At 37.6% G+C, this 27,031-nt stretch overlaps 2 protein-coding genes across 4 annotated transcripts in view; one reads left to right on the top strand and one right to left on the bottom strand.

Annotated features, from left to right (window-relative positions):
• The window catches only part of UCHL3 (ubiquitin C-terminal hydrolase L3), a 99,026-nt gene that overhangs the window by 54,007 nt on the left and 17,988 nt on the right, over positions 1 to 27,031 (bottom strand). The window contains exons 1-2 of one of the 2 annotated variants that reach the window (XM_087865089.1): positions 19,043 to 19,174; positions 9,717 to 9,896 (exon numbers count right to left, since the gene is read on the bottom strand). In XM_087865089.1, the coding sequence (XP_087721215.1) occupies positions 9,717 to 9,767 (51 nt within the window). In that variant the 5' untranslated portion in view covers positions 9,768 to 9,896; positions 19,043 to 19,174. Of the gene's footprint in view, positions 1 to 9,716; positions 9,897 to 19,042; positions 19,175 to 27,031 lie in introns of those variants that run through there. The other variant, XM_045811047.2, reaches the window with a different exon arrangement.
• On the top strand, positions 1,579 to 17,850 carry COMMD6 (COMM domain containing 6). 2 transcript variants are annotated; one of them, XM_045811049.2, is made up of 4 exons: positions 1,579 to 1,675; positions 1,764 to 1,775; positions 13,495 to 13,647; positions 17,709 to 17,850. In XM_045811049.2, the coding sequence occupies exons 1-4, from the start codon at positions 1,634 to 1,636 to the stop codon at positions 17,757 to 17,759; spliced, it is 258 nt and encodes an 85-aa protein (XP_045667005.1). In that variant the 5' UTR covers positions 1,579 to 1,633; the 3' UTR covers positions 17,760 to 17,850. The 2 variants fall into 2 exon arrangements, with proteins under 2 accessions (XP_045667005.1, XP_045667006.2); XM_045811050.2 differs by lacking the exons at positions 1,579 to 1,675; positions 1,764 to 1,775 and adding an exon at positions 8,445 to 8,625.

Raw genomic sequence — 27,031 nt, forward strand, 5'->3', positions numbered from 1 at the left:
GTGGCTTTTTGGCGGATTCTCACTGTTACATGCCAGGCATGATTCTAGAGGTTTTACACGCATAATCCAATGTAATTCTCCAACAATCCTATGACGTTGTTTGCAGTAGGCAGAATTTCAAAGATGCTCCTCCCTACAAGAGTCTCATCCACTGATTATTCAATCAAGTACTAATCTGGGTATTTTTCTGAAATTATTTTGCAGATATAATTAAGATTATGGACTTTAAGATGTAGAGGTTATCCTGCATTATCTGAGTATGCTCAATATAATGATTTGAGACCTTAAGAACGGAACTTTCTCAAGCTGGAGTCAGAGATTGGTGAAAGAAGACAGCAGAGGAGAGATGATGCAGAAGGGGAGGTCAGAGTGATTCAAAGTTTGAGGAGGGCTTGACCTGCTATTAATGGCTTTGAAGATGAAGAGGGCCACAAGCCAAGAAATGCTGATGTCCTCTAGACACAGAGAGCCCCACATCCAAAAGCCAGCAAGGAAGTGGGACCTGCACAGAACTGAGTTCTAGGAACAGATGGAAAACAGATCCTCCCCCAGAGCCTCCAGTGAAGAACCAACGCAGTCCCAAGGACACTTCACCAGTGCAGTTCTAGATTTGAAGAGACTGAGCAGAAACGATAACTAAATTCAAGGGGTAGTTCTTGATTAGGTTCTGGGGGTGGGTAAGCTAGGAAACAGTTTTAAAGAATATTGTTGAGACCACTGGGGAAATTCGAATTTGGTCCACGTGTCAGATCACAGTATTTTGCCAATGTTAAATCTTCTGAGTGTCGTAGCAGCATGTGATAACTTAGGAAATGCCCTTGTTTGTAGGCGCTATATGCTCAAGTATTTAGAGATGAAGTGCCGTCATTACCGTATATGTAGCAAGAGGTAAAGCAAATGGGTAAAATGTTAAGTTGATGAATCTAGATAAAAGGCACACGGATGTTCATTGAACTACTTTTGCAATTTTTCTCCAAAAAAATTCAAGTTTTTCAAAATAAAAAGTTGGCGAGAAAAAAATCGCTTTAACTCTGCAGAATGGATGTGAGACGCGTAGGGGAAAAGAAGAAGACCAGATGAGAATGCATCCCAGTACTCAAACGAGAATTGGAGTAGGTCAGTGGCAGCGTGATAAAGAAAAACATCCCCACCCCACCCGCGGCTAGGCCAGTGAAGTAAATCCGAGTAACAAAAGCTAATCATATATCTATAGCTTCCATTGGCACCTCCCTGCCCAACAACTTCTCCAGCAAAAGGGGTGTGGTCCTCCAGCTGTTTTTAAACTTGGTGGGGCCGCCAGTTTGCGCGCGCGCAGAAAGCGCTGGGGTGGGGGGGGAAACGGGGCAGAATGGAAGAGTCCACGTGTACACGTCAGCAGGGGGAGAAGGCATCCTGAAGTTAATCTGTCCTTCCCTTCACAAGGTATCTCCAAAATCTTCGGACCCTCTCCCCACATAAATGGCGGTTGCTGAGTATCTCCTTGAAATTGATGTTTAATTGACACTGATGGTGAGTTACACAAATATATTTGTTTCCTCTCTCCCCACTTCTGCGTGCGGCAGGCCGCAAGGGGCGGGAGGAGGAAGCGGAAGTGTTGGCGGCCAGGCGGTGGTCGGAGCTCTGGACTGTTGGAATGGAGGGCTGCAGCGAGCCGCGACTGGATGCTAAGTCCGAGGTAAGCCCTGGCCTGAGAGGATCCGGGCAGCGGGACTCTGGAGCTAAAGAGATCTTTTTCTAAACTGTGTTTTCTGCCTTCATTTCAGGTCACCAACCAGGTGAGTGAATGGCCGCCCCGCCCTCAGCCAGCGTCAGCTGGGCAAGGGGCGGGCGGTAGCACCTGGCCCGCCCCTTGCCTCTACCAGCCCGGGGACGATGCCACCGTGAGCCTTTCCCAGCTGTCTCCCCAGTCCAAGGCCTGTGTCTGCGAGTCTGTGACTTTCAGCCCGCCTCCATGCATTATTGCTCCTTCCACTTTGCACCTGACACAGTAGCTGCTGCCATTGTAATTTAAGCTTCTCCACCCACTGCAGCCCAAAGAGTACAGAGCAATTCTTGTTCTTGGTGACCGTTTGTTCAAAGCTAGGTACACAGTATTTTAGAATGTGATATATAGAGAGAAGAAATTGTTAAAATCTACAAAGATAGCACTGCAAACATTTTCTTAGCTTTTAAAAAAGTTATTTTGAAGATGGAAAGTATAACTCTAACCTTTCAATGTCTACGTTTTTTTATGCCAGAAAAAAGAATTTGAATTTTTAAGTATATCTTATGCCTCTTTGTTCTAAGTGTTCCTGTCCTGTTTCAGATAATAACTTATTTCTAGGCAAACAACTTAATAACACATTTCCCAGAAGAAGAGTATGAAAAATAGAGCATTTTAGGTCAGGAGTTTCCTAGGCCCAAACAAAATATAAGAAAGGACCAAGGTAAGAAATAACGGGAGTACAGTGACAGAGAGATGTCCATTGGCTGCTGTCTGTCAACTGTCCCCAGCTGCTTTTGCTTCTGAGGATTCCTGGGAGGTAGGGGGAACTCAGAAAGATTAATCAACCCCCTTATCTGGCTTTGCTCAGAGTTACTGAGTTAGTGCACTTTGATTCAATCTCTCATAAATCATTTTATCTATTCACTTAAACTAAATCATATGTTTATTTAAGTAAGATGTCCTGAAACTGAATTATGTTGATTATAGGCTTTTAAAAATTGAACCTCTTTTGTGTGTGTGGGGGGGGGGCAGTGTTTAAAACAACACAGATTTATTATCTTAGTTCTGGAGGTTGGAAGTCCAAAATTAGTTTTGTGGGGCTAAAATCAAAGTGTTGGCCAGGCTGTGTTCCTTCTGGAAGCTCTAGGGAAGATTTTATTTCCTTTTCTTTTCCAGCTTGTAGAGGTTGTCTGCATTCCTTGGCTTGTGGCTTCTACTTTTTTCTTCGAAGCACAGCATTCCAACCTTTGCTTCCATCATCATATCACTTCCTGTTCTGTTACCGTCACCACAACTCTTTCTGTGACTCTGAACCCTTTGCCTCCTTATAAGGATCCTTATTACATTGGGCCTACCTGGATAATTCAGGAAAACCTCCCAACCTCAAGATCTTTAATTTAGTTGTATTTACAGAGTCTGTTTTGTCATATAAAAGAACATATTCACAAAATTTGGGGGTTGGAATATGGACATTTGGTCAGGTGAAGGGAGAGCTATTTTCAGCCTACTACTCATTCCTTCTGTGGAATCATTCAGAGGTTATAGGAATGTTTACATAGAAGAAGCCAAGACAAAAACAAACAAAAAAACCCAAGATATTCTACAAACATTAGAAGTATGAGACTTTAGCAAGGTGATTCATTCAATTATTTATCTAATTCAGACACAGAGCTGAAAAATATTTTTATAAAAGACATCATTTACAACATAAATTATAAAGTACCTTGTAATTGATCTACCAAAGATGTTTAAACCCCTTATGAAGAAAATGATGAGTGCAAGTTTCTAGTCTGGCATGTAAGGAACTTGGAATATGGGAGATATCACTTCATCATAAAAACAAGTAAAAAGCTGAAGAATTAACAACTCTTGGGTCCATTAGAGAAGTGAGGTCATAAGGCAAACTGCTGTCCCCAAATTGGAGAGACAGAGGTGAATACAGAGAATTACAACTTACCAGAATAGAAATCTGTAGAAACCAGTGCCAGGGTAGGAAAACCTAAACTATAATCGATAAAGTGCTTAGAGGATCTGTGGACAAGTCTGAGAGTGAAAGGTTCAAGGACCTAGTCATTGGGGGAGGATGGGTGGGAACTCACACTTTCATGAGTTTTACCACCAGGAACTCGTAAATTGAACATTTTTCATGATGCAGTTTTAAATGTGCTGCTAGAAGAAAATGATTATTCAAGAATATTGTTGAGGGAAAAAATCCATTACCCACCTATACATCATTTATGTTTGTAGTATATGCTTTTTAAAATGCACCAGATAAAACTAATATTTAGGCACCCCCCAATATTATGCATCAGCATACTGACTGTTCTCTCCACCTTTAAAATACACTCTAAATTCATCTTCCCTTGCTACTACCTAAGTGCAACCCTCCATCCTCTTGCCTAGACTAGTTTGCAGTAGGCTCCCAATTGGGTCTCCTTGCTTACTTTCTCAAACTTAATGCCCTATCCAGCAATTTGGATGAGACTTTTGCATCTACGGTAGACCAGGTCTTTCTCCTGCTCAAAGTCTTTTTTAAGGGATTCCTGTCACACTAGAAAAAAGTCTTACATAGACCATGACCTGCAAGGCCATTTAAAAACTGATTCCTCATCTCTTATTACTCTTCTAGTTCATGCCACTCCAGCTACATGGGCCTCATTGTTGTTCCCTGTTCATGTCAGGCATGCTTCTCCCTCTGTCCAGAATGCTCTTTTTTTCCAGAGGTCCATGTGGCTTTTTTCTTCCTTTATTCTGTTCCCTTTCTATTCAGAAGCTACTCCTCAAAGAAGTCTCTCCCAGGTTCTACCTAAATAGCCTTCCTGGGCCTTCCTGGTCTCTCTATCCCTTACGCTGCATTTTTAAAATATACTTTTTGTGTTTATTTATTGTCTTTCCTTCCCCACTAGAAGGTAAGGTCCTGAGGTCAGGAACTTTGTTTCATTCCTTTGTATATCCCCAGTGCCTAGAACATTGTATTCTTTAGTAAATTCTTTTTTTTCCCCCCTTCTCCTTAGTACATTCTTATTGAATATTGGAGCATAGAGACATAGTAACTGGTCCAAAGCCACATGGTTAGAAGATAGGAGAGCTGAGATTCAGGCTCAGATTGGTCTGACTTCCGAATTTGAGCTGGTTAAATTGAACAAATCATAGTGCTATGTTACCCAGCACTAAAGGTCTCAGATTATCCAGTACTACATGTTCTGATACTTATTGTGTCGAAGTAGTTTATGATTTTCTTTTAGATGTCTAATTAGAATACTTCATCATAGGTGAATGATTATTCCTACTGCTTCCACTTTTATTGCTTTCCTTGCCAGTTTTGTGGTATAAATCAAAAGTAAGATATTCTATTGACACTCAGTATCTAGTGCCGTTTTCCCTCTTCCCATATATGAGACATAGTGACTTAAACTTGTACATTTTATATAGTGGTTCATAAATGTATAATTGTTTTTGTTCTTCTAGTATTGTGTTGGATGCGTGAACTGCCTTCAAGGAGTTTATGGTCTAGTGGGTGTGGGGGTGGGAGACAGATCCACAAATGACTCCTATACAGGGAGAATGTTCTAGGTGGTAGGGTGAAAGAAATGACATGAATATTCATAGAAAGTTTGAGAAAACTAGGAAAGTAGAATTTGAGAGGAGTTTTAAGGTGTTTGAGAATTATATTGCAAGAGAAATGAGCAGTATGAGCAAAGGTAGAAAGGCTGCATGCACATTGAAAGAAGGGATGCAGTCCTGTTTGAGGACAAGTGGGAAAATGGGGACTGCGGTGGAAGATAACTCAAGTGCTCAGTTGATCAATAGCTCATGAGGCAGTAGACTTTATGAGTTTTGACTTGTGATATTAGATTTGGTTAATCGATAAACAGTATTTAGAGACCGTCGTCTGGATTGGAGCCAACAAAGACTATAGGCAAGAAATTAGGAGGCTGCAGTAAAATTTAAGGCAAGGTTTAAAAAAACTATTTGTGTAGGTCTGTAGCAATGAGATTGGGAAGAAGGGAATACATGTTGGCACTGGCTGAAATAAAATCTTGAATGCCTACCACTTTTTACGTATTTTGAGAAAAATCAAAGTTGACTAATGTTTCAAACCTGTGTCAGTTGAGGAATGGGCGTGAGGATGAAAAACATTCTGGAGGAAAGATGATATATGTCTGGTTTTGGAGGAAAGATGATATATGTCAGGGCATAGATGCTATGAATTTATTAGTAGTGAATGTGTTTAATGGGAAAGGCTTTATTTTTCTGTATTATTTTTACTGGAGGTATTAGCATCTCTCAGAGGTAACAGGTTATGCAAACCAAATCTGAAATATCTTCTAGTAGTTTTTTTTTTAAAAGATTTTATTTATTTAACAGAGACAGACGGCGAGAGAGAGGGAACACAAGCAGGGGGAGTGGGAGAGGAAGAAGCAGGCTCCTAGCGGAGGAACCTGATGTGGGGCTTGATCCCAGAACGCCGGGATCATGCCCTGAGCCGAAGGCAGATGCTTAAGGACTGCGCTACCCAGGAGCCCCTATCTTCTAGTTGTTTTTGCTAAAATTTCTAGAAACGAATATTTCAGAGTATATAGTTATGAGAATACATTTTTATGTCAATAATAAATTTATTGACAAAGTTATTTTCAGCCAGTGATGTTTGCCCCGTGTTAGTTATTGCTGTGTTATAAACTACCCAAAACTTAGTGACTTGGAATAACAGTTTAATGATCTTTCAGTACTCTTGTGGGTTACCCAGGCTTCGCTAGGTGGTAGCTTCTACTCCCTGTCATCTAGGAGCCTAATTGAGCCAGAAACCCAGAAGGCTCACTCACATGGCTAGTGATGATATTGACTAAGAGCTAGCTAGAGCTGATAATTGGAGTGACTTGGTTCTCCCTACATGGCTGTTCACCTTAGGGTAGCTGGGTTTCAAGAGGCAGAGTCCCAAGAGCCAGCATTCCATAAGGAGGCAGACACTCCAGTTCTCCTAAGGCCTAGGCTCAAGGATTCCAGAAAGCTTCTTTTGCTATATTCTGCTGGTCAAAGCAATCACTGGGACAACTCAGATTGCTGCAAAGGGAAAACAAGCTCCATTTAACGTGAGAAGTGACATGTATGTACAGGGAGGGGTGATACTAATTGTTGGAAGCTATCTTTGGAGACCAGCTACCACATGCTCCAGAAGTTCCAAACATATTAGTTCAACAAATATTTATTTGAACTTTTTTTTAAAAAAATATTTTATTTTTTTATTTGACAGAGAGAGACAGCCAGCAAAAGAGGGAACACAGGCAGGGGGAGTGGGAGAGGAAGAAGCAGGCTCCCAGCAGAGGAGCCTGATGTGGGGGCTCGATCCCAGGATCCTGTGATCACGCCCTGAGCCAAAGGCAGACACTTAACGACTGAGCCACCCAGGCGCCCCTTTATTTGAACATTTGAACCAAATGTTGTTGTAGTAGATTCAGTAGTAAACTAGATGGATAATGCCCTTGCTCTTAGAAAGTTTGAATTTCCTTGGGGAGACAGGTAATAGATAAATAAACATGATAATTTCAGATAATGATGAGTGCTATTGAGAAAATTAAAAAAGCAGAGTATGGATGAAGGTACCAGTAAACAAGATGAAGAAGGCTTGTTAGCAAATGTTGTATACTTGGACTAGAGTAATATGAATTCTCAAGTGGGAATTTACTAATAAGTTATGCCTTAATCAATTTCCACATATAAACACAAAGTATAGCATAGCAGTGTCCAATAGAACTTTCTGTGATGGTGGAAATGTTCTATGTTGGCACTGTCCAGTATGGTAGCACTAGCCAGATGTGCCTGTTGAGCACATGATATGTGACTAGTGCAACTGAGGAAGTTACATTTTTTATTTTATTAATTTAAATAGTCACATTTGGGTAATGGCTACTGTATTAGACAGCTCGGGTCTAGCATGTAGAAGGTGATAGTCTTATGCCATCCTAGACCTATTTTACTTTCTTGACCTACTAGAACTTAATTTAATTCCAAATAGTAATGTTGCAGCTAGGTATAATGAAAACTGCATAGAATAAGGAATCAGATAGATTAGGGTTGGAATAGCAGCTATACTAGTTTTGTATCCTTGGATGAGTTAGTTGGTCAGTCTTTTCCTCATAGTATTTTTGAGAAAGGTTAATGTGCGCAGAATACTTAACAATCCTTCTATTGGCAAACTTTCATTTTAAAAAGAACATAAAAGTATTTTATGATTCTAGCTATAAAAATTACATACAAAGACTAGAAATAGGAAAATAGTTTTTAGGATGGAGTAGTGCATGACTGTTTTTCTAATATTTTGTATTTGAAAAAAAATTAAATATAAACTGAAATTGTCTTTATCAATATTTTTCTTTATGGCTAGTTTTTATATGATGTTTTTATGTTAATTTCAGCTACCATATCAATTACTTTTTTTAAAGATTTTATTTATTTGAGAGTGTGTTTGTGTGTGTGTGCGTGCACGTGCACGCTCGCACACAAGTCGGGGTAGGGGCACAGGGAGAGGGAGAAACAGACTCCCCGCTGAGTGTGAAGCTGGACATGGGGCTCTATCCCAGGACCCTGAAATCATGACCTGAGCTGAAGTCAGATGTTCAACCAACTGAGCCACCCAGGGGCCTCCAGATCAGTTAAATTTTTAGTCACACTACAGGTGTGACTGACTATAGCTAATTTCTTCGTTTACCTTTTAATCTATATTTGTTTTGAGATTATTTTTCTTCTTTGTAGTCATTTTTTTTAAGACTTTATTTATTTATTTGCCAGAGAGAGAGAGAAGCAAGCAGAGGGAGAAACAGGCTCCCTGCTGAACGAGGAGCCCAACGCGAGACTCGATGGCAGGACTCTGGGATTATGACCTGAGCCAAAGGCCGACACTTAACCCACTGAGCCACCCAGGTGTCCCTCTTTGTATTCATTTTACTTTGGGACATTATATTTTTTCACTACTAGTTTTGTTTTTCTCTGTATATTTTCCTTTTTTAATCATTTTCTTAATTCTACAAGAGTTTAGAGGCTATATTACTTCATTCTTAATATCCTCCATAATGATAATGTGATCTGTTCTGATTTTTCTCTTTTATTCTTTTCTTGTTAAAATCTCCAATGTAGTTAATTCCTACTTAAGGCTTAACCACATTTATTAGAAAATTTGCTTTTAGTTCACATTTAAATGTCAGTTTGTTTTAGAATCATAAACTGAATCCCAGCTTTCTTTTACTTGTGAGTACTCATTTTGCACAGTGAGTGTTTGGATGGTAGCTCTATTTCCTCACTTGACAGTTCACCATTGTAATTTTTCAGCAGATTCCAACATTGTGTTCCTTAAATGATTTTCTGCTTGAAACGTTCTAAATAATCCAGAGTTTTATTTCAGACTCAGAGTCAAATAAGTAATGATTTTTCTACCATTTACCTGTAGATAGTAAAGCATCAAGAAATTGTGCAGGCTGAATAAGTTTAAGAAGTGCTCTGAATTAAATTTTTGGATATCACCATTGATCTAATATAAAAATGATATCTCTAATCACGAACTCCCTTAGATTCTGTTCTTGCATTTTTAGCCACTTATTGAACATTCCTATTTAAATATCCTCTATCTCCACTTGATAATACCTTTGGACTTAAAATATATAAAATCTGATTGGTAACATGATATCAACATTCTCCCCGTATTCTGTACTCAGATTTTCATAGTTGTCTTTGATCTCCCATAATTGTGAAGAAAACCATCAGGGCCTAATGATTCATTCTTTAAGGATCAGGTTAATCCTACTAGTTACCACCTTAGTTCAGGCACTTAAAACCTCATACCTGGATGATTGTATTCTGCCACCAGAAGAATATTTTTTAATCAATACTTTCATATCCTTACTTTTACTGAAAAAAATTCAATGAGTCCCCATTGCATACAGGAAAAGTTTAAATGATTTCACGTATTTTCCATAAGGTAAAGTATATGAGAATACTTTGAAAACCTCTGAAAACTCACAATTTGAAAAGAATTATTGGCTTCATCTCTTTTTTCAGCTTTCTCTTCCATACTTCCTTACAGGAGCCGTCCACCGCAAGGCAGTTAAATGCTCTCTTCTACCAGATATTGACTCTCTCCATCTCTAGTTGGTTCAGCTTAATATTTATTAAGCATTTATTCTTTGTTAGATGTATATTTCTGGAATATATAAAGAAAACACATTTTTGTCTCAATTTCAGTTCTGTTTGTTTTCAAAACTGAGCTGAGAGCTTATGCTCTCTGTAAAGCATTCCTTTGATAACTGTAGTCTACAATAAGTTTTTCCTTTCAACCAGAAATGTGGTTTGTATTCACTGCAAAACAAAGTACATTACCATGACAGCTTAATGAATAATTTTAAAGTGAACATCTTTGTAACTATAATCAAATTCAAGAAATTCAAATACCTCAGAAGCCCACCACATGCCTTTCCCCAATCAAACCTCTCCCTTCCCTCCTCCCTAGAGGTAATGATGATCCTTTTGTGATAATCACATTCTTGCCTCTGTAGTATTCCTACCTGTGTATGCAGCCTTACACAATATTGTGTTTCCTGTTTCTCAAGTTTAAGTGAATGGAATCACATAACTTTTGACTTGTTTCTTTCAACATTTTGGTGTTAAGTGTAGCTGAAGTTCACTGCTGTACATATTTATCTATCTTACGACTGATAAACATTTGGGTGGTTGCAGTTTATAACTACTATGAATATAGCTTCTTTGCTGTGCAGAAGCTTTGAGTTTAATGTAGTCCCACTTGTTTACTTTTGCTTTTGTTGCTTGTGTTTTTGGTGTCAGATTCAAAAAATCATCACGAAGGTTTCTGTGTCAAGGAGCTTATCGCCTACGTTTTCTTCTAGGAGTTTTATGGTTTCAGGTCTTACTTTGAAGTTGTTAATCCATTTTGAGTAAATTGTTGTGTATAGTACAAGATAGTGGTCAAGTTCCCTTCTTTTGCATGTGGCTCTTCACTTTTCCCAATGTTATTTATTGAAGATACTGTCCTTTCACCACTGTATATTCTTGCCTCTCGTCATAAATTAATTGACCATACATGCATGGGTTTATCTTTGGGCTCTCTGTTACGTTCCATTAATCTACGTGTCTCTTTTCATGCCAGTGCTATACTTTTAAAATTACCATAGGGGCGCCTGGGTGGCGCAGTCATTAAGCGTCTGCCTTTGGCTCAGGGCGTGATCCCGGCGTTCTGGGATCGAGACCTGCATCAGGCTCCTCCGCTAGGAGCCTGCTTCTTCCTCTCCCACTCCCCCTGCTTGTGTTCCCTCTCTCGCTGGCTGTCTCTCCATGTCAAATTAATAAATAAAATCATTAAAAAAATAAAATAAAATAAAATTACTATAGCTTTGTAATATAGTTTGAAACCAGAGAGCGTGGTGTCTCCGGCTTTGTTCTTTCTCAGAATTTGCTTTGGCTATTTGGGGTCTTCTGTGGTTTCATACTTATTTTAGGATTTTTTCTATTTCTGTGAAAAATATCTTTGAAATTTTGATAGGGCTTGCATTGAATCTGTATTGAGTAGTATGGGCAATTTTTTAACAACATTAATTCTTCCAATCCATGAGCACAGGATATCTTTCCATTTATTTGTGTCTCCAATTTTTTAAAAAATCTTATTTATTTATTTGAGAGAGAGAGAGAGAGAGCAGGAGCGGGAGGAGGGGATTGAGGAAGAGGAGGGAGGGGGAGAAGCAGATGCCCTGCTGTGCAGGGAGCCTGAGGCAGGTCTGGGTCCTAGGGTCCTGGGATAGTGACCTGAGCCGAAATCAAGAGTCAGATGCTTGACTGACTGAGCCACCCAGGCACCCCTCTGTTTTCTTGAGATGTAAAGTTAGCTTGTTTAGTTGAGACTTTTCTTGTTTCTTGAGGTAGGTAGGCATTTATCGCTGTGAACTTCCGTCTGAGAACTGCTTTTGCTGTATCCCGTAAATTTTGGTGTATTATATTTTCATTTTTCTTTGTCTCAAGGTATTTTTAAAATTTCTCTTTTGATCTCTTCTTTGACTCATTGATTATTCAGTAGCATGTTGTTATGTCGCCACATATTTGTGAATTTTCTAGTTTTTTTCCTTGTAATTAATGTCTAGTTTCATACCATTGTGGTCAGAAAAGATGCTTGATAGGATTTCAGTCCTCTTAAATTAAGACTTTCTTTGTCTTAACAAATGATATGTCTTGGCAAATGTTCCATGTGCACTTGGGAAGATGTGCATTCTGTTGCTTTTGGATGGAATGTTCTGTAAATATCTGTTAAGTCCATCTGTTCTAACATATTGTTTAAAGCTGATGTTTCCTTACTGATTTTCTGTCTGGATGTTCTATCCGTTGATGTAAGAGGGGTATTAAAGTCTTCTATTGTACTGCTGTCTGTTTCTTCCTCTAGGTCTGTTAATATTTGCTTTGTCTATTTAGGTGCTCCTATGTTAGGTGTGTAAATATTTACACGTTATATCTTCTTGTTGGATTGGACCCTTTTTCATTATGTAACTTGCTTTTTTGTTTCTTATAACATCATTGTTTTAAGGTCTGTTTTGTCTGCTGTTAAGTGTAGCTACCCCAGCTTTCTTTGGTTTCCATTTCCATGGAATATCTTTTCCCATCCCTTCGTTTTTAGTCTATTTGCCTTCTTAGCTCTAGAGTATGTCTCTTGTATGCAGTATATAGATGAGTCTTATTTATAAAAGATCCCAAGTTTTAAAAAAAAGAGATTTATTAATAAGCAAAGCTTTTTGCCCTATCAGCATTAATTTGATAGCAAAATGTATCAGTCAACAGGTATTTTTTGTGAGCGCCTGTGTACCATTTACTTGTTTAAGCTTTGAAAACAAGAAACAAAATTCCTCCACTCACCATCTTATGTTTTAGTTAGCATTAAGAGCTGCATTTATCCAATCCTGTTTTATGCCCCAGCAACACTGAGCAACCATTGATAGAAATTAGATTACAAGTATTAGGCAGCCAGTAGTCAATAAGCATGTAATCTTTGGAGTCAAACAGACTTTGGTCTCAGTTCTGATCACAGTAAAGTGTGAACTTACACACATTATCTAAGCTCTCTGAAATTCAGTTTTGTCATCTGCAAAATGGAAATAATAGCCTATAATGTCATGATGATTCAGTGAGGCAGTTTAATACATGTAAACTACATAGCATGTCACCTGACAGGTGTTCATCATCAACAGTGATGAAATCTAAAACCACCTTATCACCCAGTGCCTATGCTCGTGTATGGCTTCAGGTCGAGGACCGTGGTGAGAGAGGAAACTGGAATGGTTCCCATGTGGGTCCCAGTCGCATATGAAGATGGTATATAACTCATCTTCCATTTTAGGATTTTGGATTGTGGAATGCGAGGGAGCATATATGGAACAGGAGAGGGAGGGAGAGATAGTCCCCTTAAATGCTGGAGCAAAATGAAGGGCAAACCAGCAGTATCACATCTTCCTTCTACTTCCATTATACATCTGGTAAAGATGGTGTGTGCGTGTGTGCGTGTGTGTGTGTGTTTTACTGTTGTAATTATGACAGTGTTGTTTTCCAACTCTGTTTATATCCCATATTGCCTCTCTCCATTTTCATTTGATTATTGTTCCCCTGGCAATATTAAAATGAATATACTTTCTTTTACTGTGACCGGCATTGAAACTAAAAGTTCAATGTGAGAGCAGTAAAATTGAATAAATATCTGCATTCATGGCAGTGTTATTACCAACGTATTGTTCTATAATATTTCATTACAGCTTGTAGATTTTCAGTGGAAGCTGGGTATGGCCGTGAGCTCGGACAGTTGCAGATCTCTTAAGTATCCTTATGTCGCAGTGTTGCTGAAAGTGGCAGATCATTCAGGCCAAGTAAAGAACAAGTCCTTTGAAATGACAATTCCACAATTTCAGGTTTGTGACTTCACTCATTCAATTGTAGTTCGTTGTTCTATAATTGCTACTTAAACATGTATAAAATCTTTCTTAAGGAAAATTTTAATTGTTTTTGTTTACAGTTGTTTTGATGTGCTTTGTATTAGTACACACAAAAGATCTGAATCTGTTTTCTTTGGGAATTTGATAAGTTTCAGTATTTTCAGTACAATGCTGAATTGGTGTACTGTCACATTTGATCACTTTCATAGTACTCTGTGAATCTATTTAGAAAATTTTCATCTTCTTTGGGAGGAAGATGAACTTTGCATTTAACTGTTTTACTCTTATTCTTTTTAGGCTTACTATTCAAGAATGATAAGCTAAATGAATCTTATCTTTGAACAGTGTTGACCCTGAATTTTCTGACTAATAATGTTTATAAAATGCTGATCAGAGTACCAGTACTTGATGGTAGTTTTATCAGTGAGAAGTTTGAGTAACTCAGTGGCTTCTATGTAGAGTCATCTTATTCATGTTATCATTTCTACCTCTTTTCTGTAAGCAAGGAAGGAAAAAGGGGGATGAGTGAAAAATTAGACTTTCTTTAAAGGTACATTCAAGGAAATGTTTTATCATTGACTACTTTAACTGGCCTTAGAGTTTTGTTTTTGTTTGATTGCTTTGGTGAGTGAATACTTAAGAATCCTCACAATAGTTAGTACTCTAAGAAAAGTAAGGTACTCTAAAAACAATAAGAACAACAACCACTAAGTGATGCATTGGAAATATGAGAATTCTTTGTAAAACTAACTAAAAATATATTGGTCCTAGGCTTCCCCTTTAAGAAAAGCTTCTCATATGCCTCTTTAGGATGCTTTTGATTTCTTCTTTTACAAACTATACTCTTTCCCTAGCTTTATTGAGGTATAGTTGACAAATAAAAATTGTATGTATTTAAGGTATATGATGTGATGTTTTGGTATTATGTATGCATTGTGAAATGATTACCACAATCAAGTTAATTAACATATCCACCACCTTATATGGCTACCATTTTTATGTGTCTGTATGGTAAGAACACTTGAGATCTACTCTTTTAGCAAATTTCAAGTACACAATACATTATTTTTTTATTATTAGCATACAATTATTTGTTTCAGGGGTATAGGTCTGTGATTCATCAGTCTTACACGATACACGGCACTCAGCACAACATATACCCTCCCCAGTGTCCATTACCCAGCTCCTCCATCCTTCCCAACCCCCTCCCCTCCAGCAACCTTCAGTTTGTTTCCTGAGATTAAGTCTCTTATGGTTTGTCTCCCTCTCTGGTTTTGTCTTGCTTCATTTTTTCTTCTCTTCCCCTATGATCCTCTGCCTTGTTTCTTAAATTCCACATATCAGTGAGATCGTATGATAATTGTCTTTCTCTGATTGACTTATTTTGCTTAGCATAATACTCTCTAGTTCCATCCACGTTGTTGCAAGTGGCAAGATTTCATTTTTTTGATGGCTGAGTAATATTCCATTGTGTACACACACACATCTTCTTTATCCATTCATCTGTCGATGGACATCTGGGCTCTTTCCATAATTTGGCTCTTGTGGACATTGCTGTTATAAACACTGGGGTGCAGGTGCCCCTTCAGATCACTACATTTGTATCTTTGGGGTAAATACCCAGTAGTGTAATTGCTGGGTCATAGCGTAGCTCTATTTTCAACTTCTTGAGGTCCCTCCATACTGTTTTCCAGAGTGGCTGCAGCCACTCTACAATACATTCTCATTAACTATAGTCACCATACTATACATTAGGTCTCCAGAACTTATACATCTTATAACTGAAAGTTTGTACCTCTGACCAACATCTCCTCATTTCTCTTACTTCCCAGCCCTGGTAACCACTGTCTACTCTCTTGTTACTATGAGTTCTACTTTTTTAGATCCCCCAGATAAGTGAGATCATGCAGTATTTATCTATCTGGTCTGGCCTTTTTCATTTAGCGTGTCGTCCTAGTTCATTCATGTTGTCAAAAATAGCAGGATTTCTTTCTTTTTAAAGATGAATAGTATTCTATATATATATATATATATATATATATATATATACACACATACACACACACACCACATTTTTTAATGCATTCATCTGTCAACACACAGGTTGTTTTCATATCTTAGCTACTGTGAGTAATGCTGCAAAGAACATGGGAGTGCAGATACCTCCTTGAGGTAGTGATTTTATATACTTTGGATATATACCCAGAAGTAGGACTGCTGGATCATACGGTAATTCTGTTTTACAAATTACATTTTAAGGGTTTTTGTTCCCTTTACATTCTTTTTTTTTTTAAAATAGATACCAGGGGCTCCTGGGTGACGCAGTCATTAAGCGTCTGCCTTCGGCTCAGTGCGTGATCCCAGCGTTCTGGGATCGAGCCCCACGTCAGGCTCTTCCGCTGGGAGCCTGCTTCTTCCTCTCCCACTCCCCCTGCTTGTGTTCCCTCTCTCGCTGGCTGTCTCTCTCTGTCAAATAAATAAATAAAATCTTTAAAAAAAAAAAAGTTTTAAAATAGATACCGCTGCTTTCAAACAAAAACCTATGGGCACAGATTCAACCTTATTAGTGCTAATTAGTGTCCTGGAAAGAATTAAGACTTGGTCAAAAGGAAATATACTATATTATGATGTGTGTGTGAGTAGCCTTCAACTGAATACAAGGACCAAACCAATTTCAATAATAATAATAATAATAATAATAATACAGGTTTCATTCCTTTATATATTTCACAGTCTTGGGCCACTTCTTATTTTTCAGTATAGCATTCATGCTCTCTGATTCCACCTCTAAGAATTTTTTTTTTTCCTATAGGAAAAGAATCACAGATGGACAAATCTTTTAAAGGTTGTTTTTACATGGCTTTTAACCAAGAACAGAACCTGTTAGTTACATTGCAGGACTGAGAGCATAGCAACATTTTTTGAGCTTTTAATTTATATCTTTCTTATAGCTGAAATTTTGACCATCAGTATATAGTTTTAAAGAAATAGTTACATCTGGCTTCATTCCATATGAATTTACATATAAACTAAAATTAAATATATATACTTTTAAGTAGCAAAAAGAGAATTAAGACCAAATAAGAAAAATGCAAATATGTAAATCATCAGAGGGTGTCCTAATTGCTGAGGTTAAGTTTCAAGTGTGCCTCCTAGTTCCTTGCAGGTAGAGAAGAAAGGGAAACAGAATTTGTTTGTTTCCTCTCCTGGAGATTTGGGAAATGGAAAATAAAGATGACTTTTATAGGAGAACAACCATACCAGCTTAATTTTCAAATGAAAGGGAAATATGCTTCTACCATATAAGCCATTGTCAGTGTTGGGTCTTTCTTATTATAACTCAACCCATATCTTGAAGACAGCTTCTAGCATCCTGAAAAACAGTCTTTCACAGATTTAGAGTGGTTTGAAGCCTGGAAACTGAACGTTTTTTAAGAGCTGCATGCTGTGGGTGCCTGCGCGGCTCAGTCGCTTGAGCATCTGACTCTTGATTTCTGCTCAGGTTGTGATTTCAGGGTTGTGAGATTGAGCCCCGTGTCGGGCTCCATTCTCAGCACGGTGTCTGGTTGTCCCTCTGCCTTCCCTTCTACCCCTCCACCTGCTCTCCCTCTCTAAAATAAATAAATAAATAAATAAATAAATAAATAAATAAATAAATAAATAAATAAAATCTTAAAAAAAAAAAGTTGCATGCTCTACCAACTAAGCCAGCCAGATGCCCCCCAAACTGTCATTTTTGTTTTTATCTTCATTGCCTAGTACAGTGTTGGTTATTTAATAAATCTGGTCTGATCTCACAAGAACTTTTTTTGGTGTGCTTTTAAAAATTTTAGTTATGAGCTAATTATCCAACGCTACTGTGTGTGCTTGTGGTACCAAATTGCACCTGTTTTTTTTATAACTTTCCAATAACGGGATAGAAACATTAACATACAAATTTAATGTCATTTGGCCTTTAGTGGTCAGGTATAAGTAAAAGAACTACTTATATATCCTCTAAAAGCTAAGTTAATACTATTTTTCCTTTTTCTCTCCAGAATTTCTACAGACAGTTCAAGGAAATTGCTGCAGTTATTGAAACTGTGTGAAAACTGATTACTTGGTTGATAAATTACTACCATCATCCTAAAATCATGGACTTCACTTTCTGTAATAAAACTGTATAAGGATCAAGTGATATTTATTGAATGAAAATTGTACTTTTGTTTTTCCATTTTTAATAATAAAATCAGACAAACAAGAATTAAATAGTGATCAATGCAAAACTTTGTGAATGTACTAAAAGCTACTGAATTGAACAAGCTAAAGGGTGAACGCTGTGTTATGTAAATTATATCTCAATAAAAAATCAGACAAACTGTTGAATGATTGATACTGAAAGCAACACAAGTTTATGTATTAGACCTAAACTTACTAATAATTCTACCCATTTTATAAACAAAATCTCTTATGGAGTCCTATATATAAACTATAGATAAATTTAAAAGTAGCATTTGATTACAATAACCTTACAAATTCAATTTTCTAATATTCACTTATGATAATAACATTCGATGACAAGACTGAGCCTGCTGCCTCTCAAACATTTGGCTCAGGTTAGGCCCAACCATTCCTGCCCTTTATTAGCCAGCCATTTAGTTGTTTCTGTTTTTAATATTTGTAGGAAGTTCAAATACATGCATGGAGATAGAATAGTAAGATTTATTTTGAGTTCTGTATATAACTGAGTTAACCTGGTAGCACAAATTATTGTGTTAGATGATTTCCATTGAATTTAAATTTATAAACAAGTTCTTAAACTATTTTATAAAACCACAGCAAAGAACACTATATGACATTGCTTTGGAATAAACAAATAGATCACTGGAATAGACTAGGTGGCCTAGAAATAGAGCCAGCCATTTGGGACATGGATGGTTTTTCAGTTGGGTGGGAAAATGTGATTTATTTAATAAATTATACTAGCACTCACAACATATGCAAAAGTAAATTCCAGATGGATTAATGCCTTTAAAATATAAAAATTGGAAGTTTTACAGAATATTTATGTTCACTGAGGCTTAGGCAGACAGCAGCTCCACAGCTATAACATACAACATAGATATATTTGAAATATAAGAATTAAAAAATTGTATGTGGAAAAAAAACAGGTCATTAAAAACAAATGCTAGCTTGATGTGTAAGTTGGTCTGGAAAAAATATTGCTTTCAATGTTTCAAGTAGAGATTTTATACAAGAAGTGAGATGTTCACTAATCTGTCATACTGAAGGAAAGAGTCAATAGAAATTATTGCTGGCTTTTAGAAATCCAGTGGTGCAGGAAGGTCAGTGGAAACCACTGCCAATAATCTCTGCACAATGCAGGACATACCTGGGAGCCACCGTGCGTGCCATTTCTTCCGTCTGTCAACATGTGTAATGAAATAAAGAAGGCTCCTTGTTTTCTTTGCCTTTCCTAATTGCACAGCGAGAATGCCTCTTACTGGTGGAAGTTAAACCAGGACCCTGCTGACAAAAAGAATCTGGTCAGTTCAGTTTCCGGTCTTGCACTGAGAGGGGAGATTTAAAAAAGCAGGAATGGCGCTGAGTATTCTTACTCTGCTGACAGAAATAGGAGTTACTATGGTCCTTATGCAAAGTGATGACACACAGTATAGAAATTTCATAGTCCAGAAATATCAATCCAGAAATAAATCTTTTGAAATAAAGTTACCAGTGCATAAAGATATTTGGCAAAATTGGTTGAATGCCATCCATTTCCTCTGGGCCCACAGGAAGACTGAATTTTCCAGCCCCTGTTGCAGTTAGGTAAGGACCTCATGATTGGGTTGTAGCCAGTGGAATTTGGGCAGAAGCGTCCTAAGCCACATCCAGTTTTCATCATAAATCCTTCTCATCTTCTGGACAACAGGCATATGAGAAAATGCCCAAATCACTAATCATCAGGGAAATGCAAATCAAAATCACAATGAGATATCACTTTACACCTGTCAGAATGGCTAAAATCAAAACAACAAGAAGTGACAAAGATGTGGAGAAAAAGGAAGACTTGTGCACTGTTGGTGCGAATGCAAATTGGGACAGTCATTGTGGAAATCAATATGGAAATTCCTCAAAAAGTTTAAAATAAGAACACCACATGATCCAATAATTTCACTCCTGGGTATTATCCAAAGAAAATGAAAACACTGGGGCCCCTGGATGGCTCAGTCGGTTAAGCATCTGCCTTCCACTCAGGTCATGATCCCAGGGTCCTGGGATAGAGCCTGTTCCTCCCTCTCCCTCTGCTGTTCCCCTTGCTTGTGCTCCCTTGCTCTGTCACATAAATAAGTAAAAAAAAAAAAAAAAAAAAAAAAAAAAAAAGAATGAAAACACTAATTTGAAAACGTATGTACCCCTATGTTTATTGCAACATTATTTACAGTAATCAAGATATGGTAACAACCGAAGGGTCCATCAGGAGACAAATGATTAAAGAAGATGTAGTGTGTACACACACACACACACACACACACACACACACACACACTCACATAAATATGCAGCCATTAAAAAGGAGATTGTGCCATTTGTGACAATGTGGATTAATCTAGAAGATATGTTAAGTGAAATAAGTCAGACTAAGAAAGACAAATATATGATTTCACTCATATGTGGAATCTAAAAAATATAACAATAAACAAACAGCAGAATCAGACCTGTGAATACAGGGAACAATCTGATGGCTGCCAGAGGGGAGGGGAGTTGGGGGATGGGCAAATGGGCAAAGGGGCATGGAAGATACAGACTTCCAGTTACAGAATGAATAGGTCACAGGAATAAAAGGCACAGCATATGGAATAAAGTTAATGATATTGTATGGTGACAGATGATAGCTACTTGTGAGCATAGCATAGCATAGAGACTTGTCAAATCATTATGTTGTACACTTGAAACTAATGTAATATTGTGTATCAGTACACTCAAAAATTTTAGTTAAAAAAATCCTTTTCATCTTCCAAGCTCTCTCACATCCTTGCTGCTGGAAATGAAGCTCTCTAAGAACAAAATGTAAGATGGATCCCTGAATCACTTTTGGAAGCAGACACCTGGCATGCAACGACAGCCTAACTTGCATTGGGCAGTGGTATGAACTAGAAGCAAACTTTTATTGTGGTGAGCTGGTGAGATATTTGGAGTGTTTGTCATAATACAACTGAACCTAAGTTTGAATAACACAAGATACATGAATGAAGATTTTTATTGTGGCATTTCCAGTAGCAAAAATGCAAGATAAAGGAAAGAGTGAACACCCACATTTGGCCTATCTATGCTATAGCATATCATACACCTACTATGATTTGCCTTTGACTTATTATCATTACATATTTTAGTGTCTCATAAAATGATGTAAAAATGCATTCATATGTATTTGAATACTTAATGGAAAATTACAAGTGTATGGAAGGAAGCCTACCAGCTTCTAAGCTACTAGTGGAGAGTGTGTCTGGAGAGGGAGAGGAAGAGCAGGTTAAAAAATTTCTTTTGTTGGGGCGCCTGGGTGGCTCAGTCATTAAGCATCTGCCTTCGGCTCAGGGCCTGATCCCAGGGCGCTGGGATCAAGCCCCACATCAGGCTCCTCCGCTATGAGTCTGCTTCTTCTTCTCCCACTCCCCCTGCTTGTGTTCCCTCTCTCGCTGGCTGTGTCTCTCTCTGTCAAATAAATAAATAAAATCTTTTAAAAAATTTATTTTGTTGAAGTCCATGATTCATGATAAGTGGTTTTTAAAAAATACCTGAAAATACATGATTTTTTAAAAATAAGTATGCTTCTGAAAAGTTCTTATGCTTCTTTTTATGGTATAATATTTTCCTTTTAATTTAACAAATGCATAGTGTTTAGAAGCAGGATTATTTGTGAAATGCCTCCCCAAAGCAGGATAGACAAACCTGAAATACATCAAACGTAGTCCTAGCCATGCTTTAGAAATGGTGAGCCCCATTGGGTCTAATGTTATGGCTGGCGCTGCAGCAAGAAACACCTCTTATACCTTTGTTTCCTCTTCTGATCTTCCATGCTGGAAATTTATGTCTTCTTCACACCGTCAGCATTTCCACAGGTCTCCTATGTGAATCCACTTAGTTTCTTTCTCCTCTGCCAGGTAGCACACTGCTAAGAGGGGCTCAGGTTCACTGCCTGTTGCTGCCCACCTGTGTACTCAGAACCCACCTGCTTAAAGAGTTAGCCAGCTGGTCATTCATGCTTACCAGCTGCCCCGAGATACGCCCTATGACCCACCCTCTGGATGGTAGCACATTACTGATTCTAGGCTTCTGAGAAGCCAAAATCCCCTTTCCATTCCTTTTTCAAACCTGTGGTGTACCAACTTCACTGTAATCCCAGAAATCAGAGTAGAAACCACCTCCACCCCAATCTGGGTAAATACAACATATTTACTTTCCCAGACTGTGCATAGGGTCTCTCCATGTCCCACCCACCCAAGTTCAAAAACCTGCCACTCCCCCTTCTCCATTCACAGAGTTTATGCAAAGAGTCCCAAAGTGAGGCCCTGGCTTAAACACTGTGGGTAATAAATTTGATTAGAATACATTTAAACTGCATGTTGAAATTTAACTGTTATATTTAAAAGGCAAGATTTTTTTTTCATATACAGTTTTATACTATTTTCATTGCAAATGTCTACTTTTGCTTTTTATGAGTTTAATGAGTTCACTGGGATGGCTTGGGAATTAACCACTGTTTATAATAGCATTTCTGTGGGAAAATGTGTTTCAAGTTTTAAACACTTGCTCTTAAATGTAAACTTTTGGGAAAAAGAAAACTTATTCTTAAGTTGGAAAAGGTATTAATGAGCTTTTAGTTTCCAAAAGGGAATAGATTGCCCCTTGGACTCATCAAGCAAAACCCAAGTGTTTTCATATATTCTGCTACTGAGACAAGTTAACTTAAGTATCAGATTTATGAGGAAAGAAGGCAAAATAGTCACATTTATTTAAAGGAATTGAAACTTCCAACATTCTCCCTTGATTTTAAAAGTGCTTAGAACCTAGAATTTTCAGTCTTTGGTTCTCATTTTCCAGTATTAACTGCTTGCCTTTTTTTCACTATTCTTTCTTTGGATGTGTTATAGATTCAGTATTCCTTTTCTTTCTTCCTGTATGGCTTATCTGAAAAGTTCCTTTCTACATGGCTCATCTGAAAAGTTTTGAAATGTTTGGCAACAATACAAACAATAAAAGAGAAAAATACTGAGGAAGTTAGGACACATTAAAAATGAGTAGGGGGCGTCTGGGTGGCTCAGTTGGTTAAGCATCTGACTCCTGATTTCAGCTCAGGTCATGATGGTAGGGTCGTGAGATGGAGCCCTGTGCTGGGCATCGAGCTGGGTGTTCAGCCTACTTAAGATTCTCTGGCTCCCTCTCCCTCTGCCTCTCCCCAACACTTGTGCACCCCCCACTTCTCTCTCTCAAAAAAAAACAAAAAAACAAAAAAACAAACAAACCCCAAAAAACAAAAAAACGGAGTCAGAAAATACGATAGTTAAAATGAGCTTAGAGCAGGGAAACATGTATAGGATACCATTTGGTACACTAGTTTAGATTGGGTTGCAATTAACTATTAGTTTTCTAAAGCTTATAAAACCCCCAAAACCCCTCAACCAGTCATCAGAGTCACTGTAATATAAAAGCAAAACATATAGTTCAAGATAAGCCTAATTTAGTCAAAAGAGATCCGAAATATTGCCCAGGGGTCCTGCCTAACACAGAGGGCACTCTACAATGAGTCAGACATCATCTTGGATAACATCCTGACAACAGCTGAAAGATCTTACCAAAGCTTTGTAACATGGGTTACACTGCTGTAACCAAAATCATAAGTTACACTTACAATCAATTGTTGTAGAACTCTTTATTGACAGTGCTTAGGGAATCCCTAAATTTTCATTAGTAATGTGTTTAGACGTCATTTCCTATCTTGAGGTACAAAAAACTAATCCTCAAATTAAGTGATTCTTGTAAAAGTAGATTAGGGGATTGTGTTGGGAGTCCTCAAGACCACTCTGAGTTTTGGGAATTCTTTAGGAGAACTCACAGGACTCAGCAGGTAGTCATACACATGGTTATGATTTATTATAGTGAAAGGATACAAAGCATAACCAGCAAAGAGAAAAGGTACATGGGGCTAAGTCCCAGGTAAACCAGATGTAAGCTTTCAAGATTCCTCTTCCGGTGGAATCACACAAGATGAGCTTAATTTCTCAAGAAACAAGTTGTGACAAACTGTGGGAAATGTTGCCAACCAGGGAAGCTCATTAGAGACTGAACACCCAAGGTTTTCATTGGGGTCTGATTGTATAGGTTCCCCTGCCTGGCACATACCCAAATTTCAGATTCTTTTTTTTTTTTTTTTTTTAAGATTTTATTTATTTATTTGGCAGAGACAGACAGCGAGAGAGGGAACACAAGCAGGGGGAGTGGGAGAGGAAGAAGCAGGCTCCTAGTGGAGGAGCCTGATGTGGGGCTCGATCCCAGAACGCTGGGATCACGCCCTGAGCCGAAGGCAGACACTTAACGACTGCGCCACCCAGGCACCCCCCAAATTTCAGATTCTTAGAAGAAAAGCAGAGATTTGAAGAAATTATATTGTTTGTACAAACACTTATACCAGTTAACGGTAGGAACCTCCAGAAATCCATATTCCCAGATGCCAGATAAGGGTGGACTTTTTAAGTAAGGACTTCACTATGTTAACTTTTTTCTGCACTGGATAATTAAACTTATTTAAAAATTCTGGAGATAACTTACTAAACAGCTTCTTATATATTGTCTAAAGAAATAACCTACCTGCTTTAGTGCTACCTCACTGGTATTAATTTCACTCAATCTAATGTAATGAATGATGTTAGTGTAAATTTAGCCTATACACTCTACTAAACTGATTAAGAATTCACTGATTAAGAAACTTCAGAATTTAAGCATTACATGTTTTCAAGTTTGACTAAGAAACTTCTTACGTGTGAAATCGGTTAAATGGAACTGTACGATTACATATACCATTCTCAAACAAGTGTGCTGATTTTACTAGGGCCTTTTTTTTTTTTTTAGATTTTATTTATTTGACAGACAGAGACATAGTGAGAGAGGGAACACAAGCAGGGGGAATGGGAGAGGGAGAAGCAGGCTTCCCACTGAGCAGGGAGCCGTTGCCGGGCTCCATCCCAGGACCCTAGGATCATGACCTGAGCCAAAGGCAGATGCTTAACAACTGAGCCACCCAGGTGCCCCTTTACTAGGGCCTTTATTTGATAAGGGGAATATTCCAGCTATGGATTTAGCCAACATTTCATAGCATGAAGAAATACTAAATATAACTGATTGCATAGCTTGATTAACTTGATTTTGATTTATGTTCTTTTGAATTACAAGTGCCCTAGGAGAAAGTAGCTATTAATCTTTGGCTAGTTACAATTTCAGCATATGAAGATTAAAGAAAGGCACTTACATGTCTTACTGTGTTTCACATTTCTGTGCCAACGGAAAGGGGAAAGAAATATTTAAGATGTACCATTAAAGAACTGTTATTGTCAAGAAAATAACCACAGAGGCTTACCATTTATATTTTCTTCCAGAAGTGTTAGGTTTATGGTTTCAGGCCTTATGTTCAGCTCTAATTCATTATGAGCTCATTTTTGTGTATGGTGTAAGATACCAGTTCAGTTTTATTCTTTGGAATGTGACTGTCCAGTTTTCCCAGTACCATTTATTGAAGAGACTGTCCTTCCCTCATTGTATATTCTTGCCTGTTGTATATTAATTGACCATATAAGTGTGGGTTTGTTTCTGGGCTCCCTATTCTGTTCCACTGATCTATGTGTCTGTTTTTATGCTAATATCATACTGTTTTGATTACCATAGCTTTATAGTACAGTTTGAAATCAGGGAGTGTGATGCCTGCAACTTTGTTCTTTCTCAATATTGTTTTGACTGTTCAGGGTCTTTTGTGGTCCCACACCAAATTTTAGGATTGTTTGTTCTATTTCTGTGAAAAATGCCATTGGAATTTTGATTTAAAAAATTGCATTGAATCTATAGATTGCTTTGGTTAGTAAATACATTTTAATAATATTAATTGCTCTAATCCACGAGCATGGAATATCATCCCATTTATTTGTCTCTTCTACATTTTTCATTAATGTCTTACAGTTTTCATTGTATAAATCTATCACCTCCTTGGATAAATTTATTCCTAGGTATTTGATTCTTTTTGATGCAATTGCAAATGTGATTGTTTTATTAACTTCTCTTTCTGATAGTTCATTATTAGTGCATAAAAACACAACAAAGTTTTGTATATTATTTTTGTATCCTGCAAGTTTACTGAACTCTTTTCTTAGCTCTTTTTTTTTTTTAAATAGAGAGAGGAGAAAGAACGAGCAGTGGGAAGGGCAGGAGGAGAGAGAGAGAAGCACGTTCCCCGCTGAGCAGGGAGCCTGATGCTTATAGGTATATATCCTCTTATAGGTGTATACTTCTTAAAGGTAACAGCTATCAGGTAATCAGCTAGATTTTCCTACTTTTCATATGTTCTCCCCATCTCACACCTACTCCTCCTATGTTTGATAGTTGTATTGTCTACCTTATTAGACCATGTGACCAATAACATATTATACTCCCTCCTTATATCCACTATTTAGTCTTAGTTCCATAGCTGGAATATTCCCCTTATCAAATAAAGGCCCTAGTAAAGGGGCGCCTGGGTGGCTCAGTTGTTAAGTCTTAGTTCCATAGGTCAATATATATGTAATGCTTACCACCAGTCCTGATGTTGATGTCAAAGTCTGTCCAGCCATTTTGGTTGTTGGAAGCTCATTCTCTAGTAGATATCTTAGAAAGGGGCATGGAAACTATATATATATATATATATATACACACACACACACATATTCATGTTATATATATAATACATATTATATGTATTATTATATTATATATAATATATAAATGAACAATATATAATAATATATAATATATTATATATAATATATGGATATATAATATATAATATATATGAACAAATATATATTATATATATAAGTTCATGTACGTTTTTAACTGTTTGTCTATGGTCTTTATTCTTCAACATAACTTTCCATGGTACAAAACCCTTAGGTCACATTTTCTTGCCTTGAGTGTGAAATATGTCACTCCATTATCTTCAACCCATAAAGGGTTGAGGTAGAAAGATCTGGCAATTGATATCCTTTCTCTCATAAGTAATTAGTTGTTGTTGTTTGCCTTGATACAAAAGAATATTTAAAGTTTTTCTTTAAAATTCATTTGTTTTACTAGAATAATTCTT

This window comes from Ursus americanus, chromosome 10 (genome assembly GCF_024610735.1).
Source record: "Ursus americanus isolate L20-20 chromosome 10, mUrsAme1.1.p, whole genome shotgun sequence".
NCBI classification, from domain to species: Eukaryota; Metazoa; Chordata; class Mammalia; order Carnivora; family Ursidae; genus Ursus; species Ursus americanus.

What these genes read in the sequence shown, in the direction of transcription:
- COMMD6 (XM_045811050.2), top strand. Translation starts at nt 8,560, where the DNA reads ATGGCAGGACTCTGGGATTATGACCTGAGCCAAAGGCCGACACTTAAC. An exon ending in ACCCACTGAGCCACCCAGGT is followed by an intron (nt 8,626 to 13,494) that starts GTCCCTCTTTGT and finishes ATTTCATTACAG; the next exon opens with CTTGTAGATTTTCAGTGGAA. An exon ending in TGACAATTCCACAATTTCAG is followed by an intron (nt 13,648 to 17,708) that starts GTTTGTGACTTC and finishes TTTTCTCTCCAG; the next exon opens with AATTTCTACAGACAGTTCAA.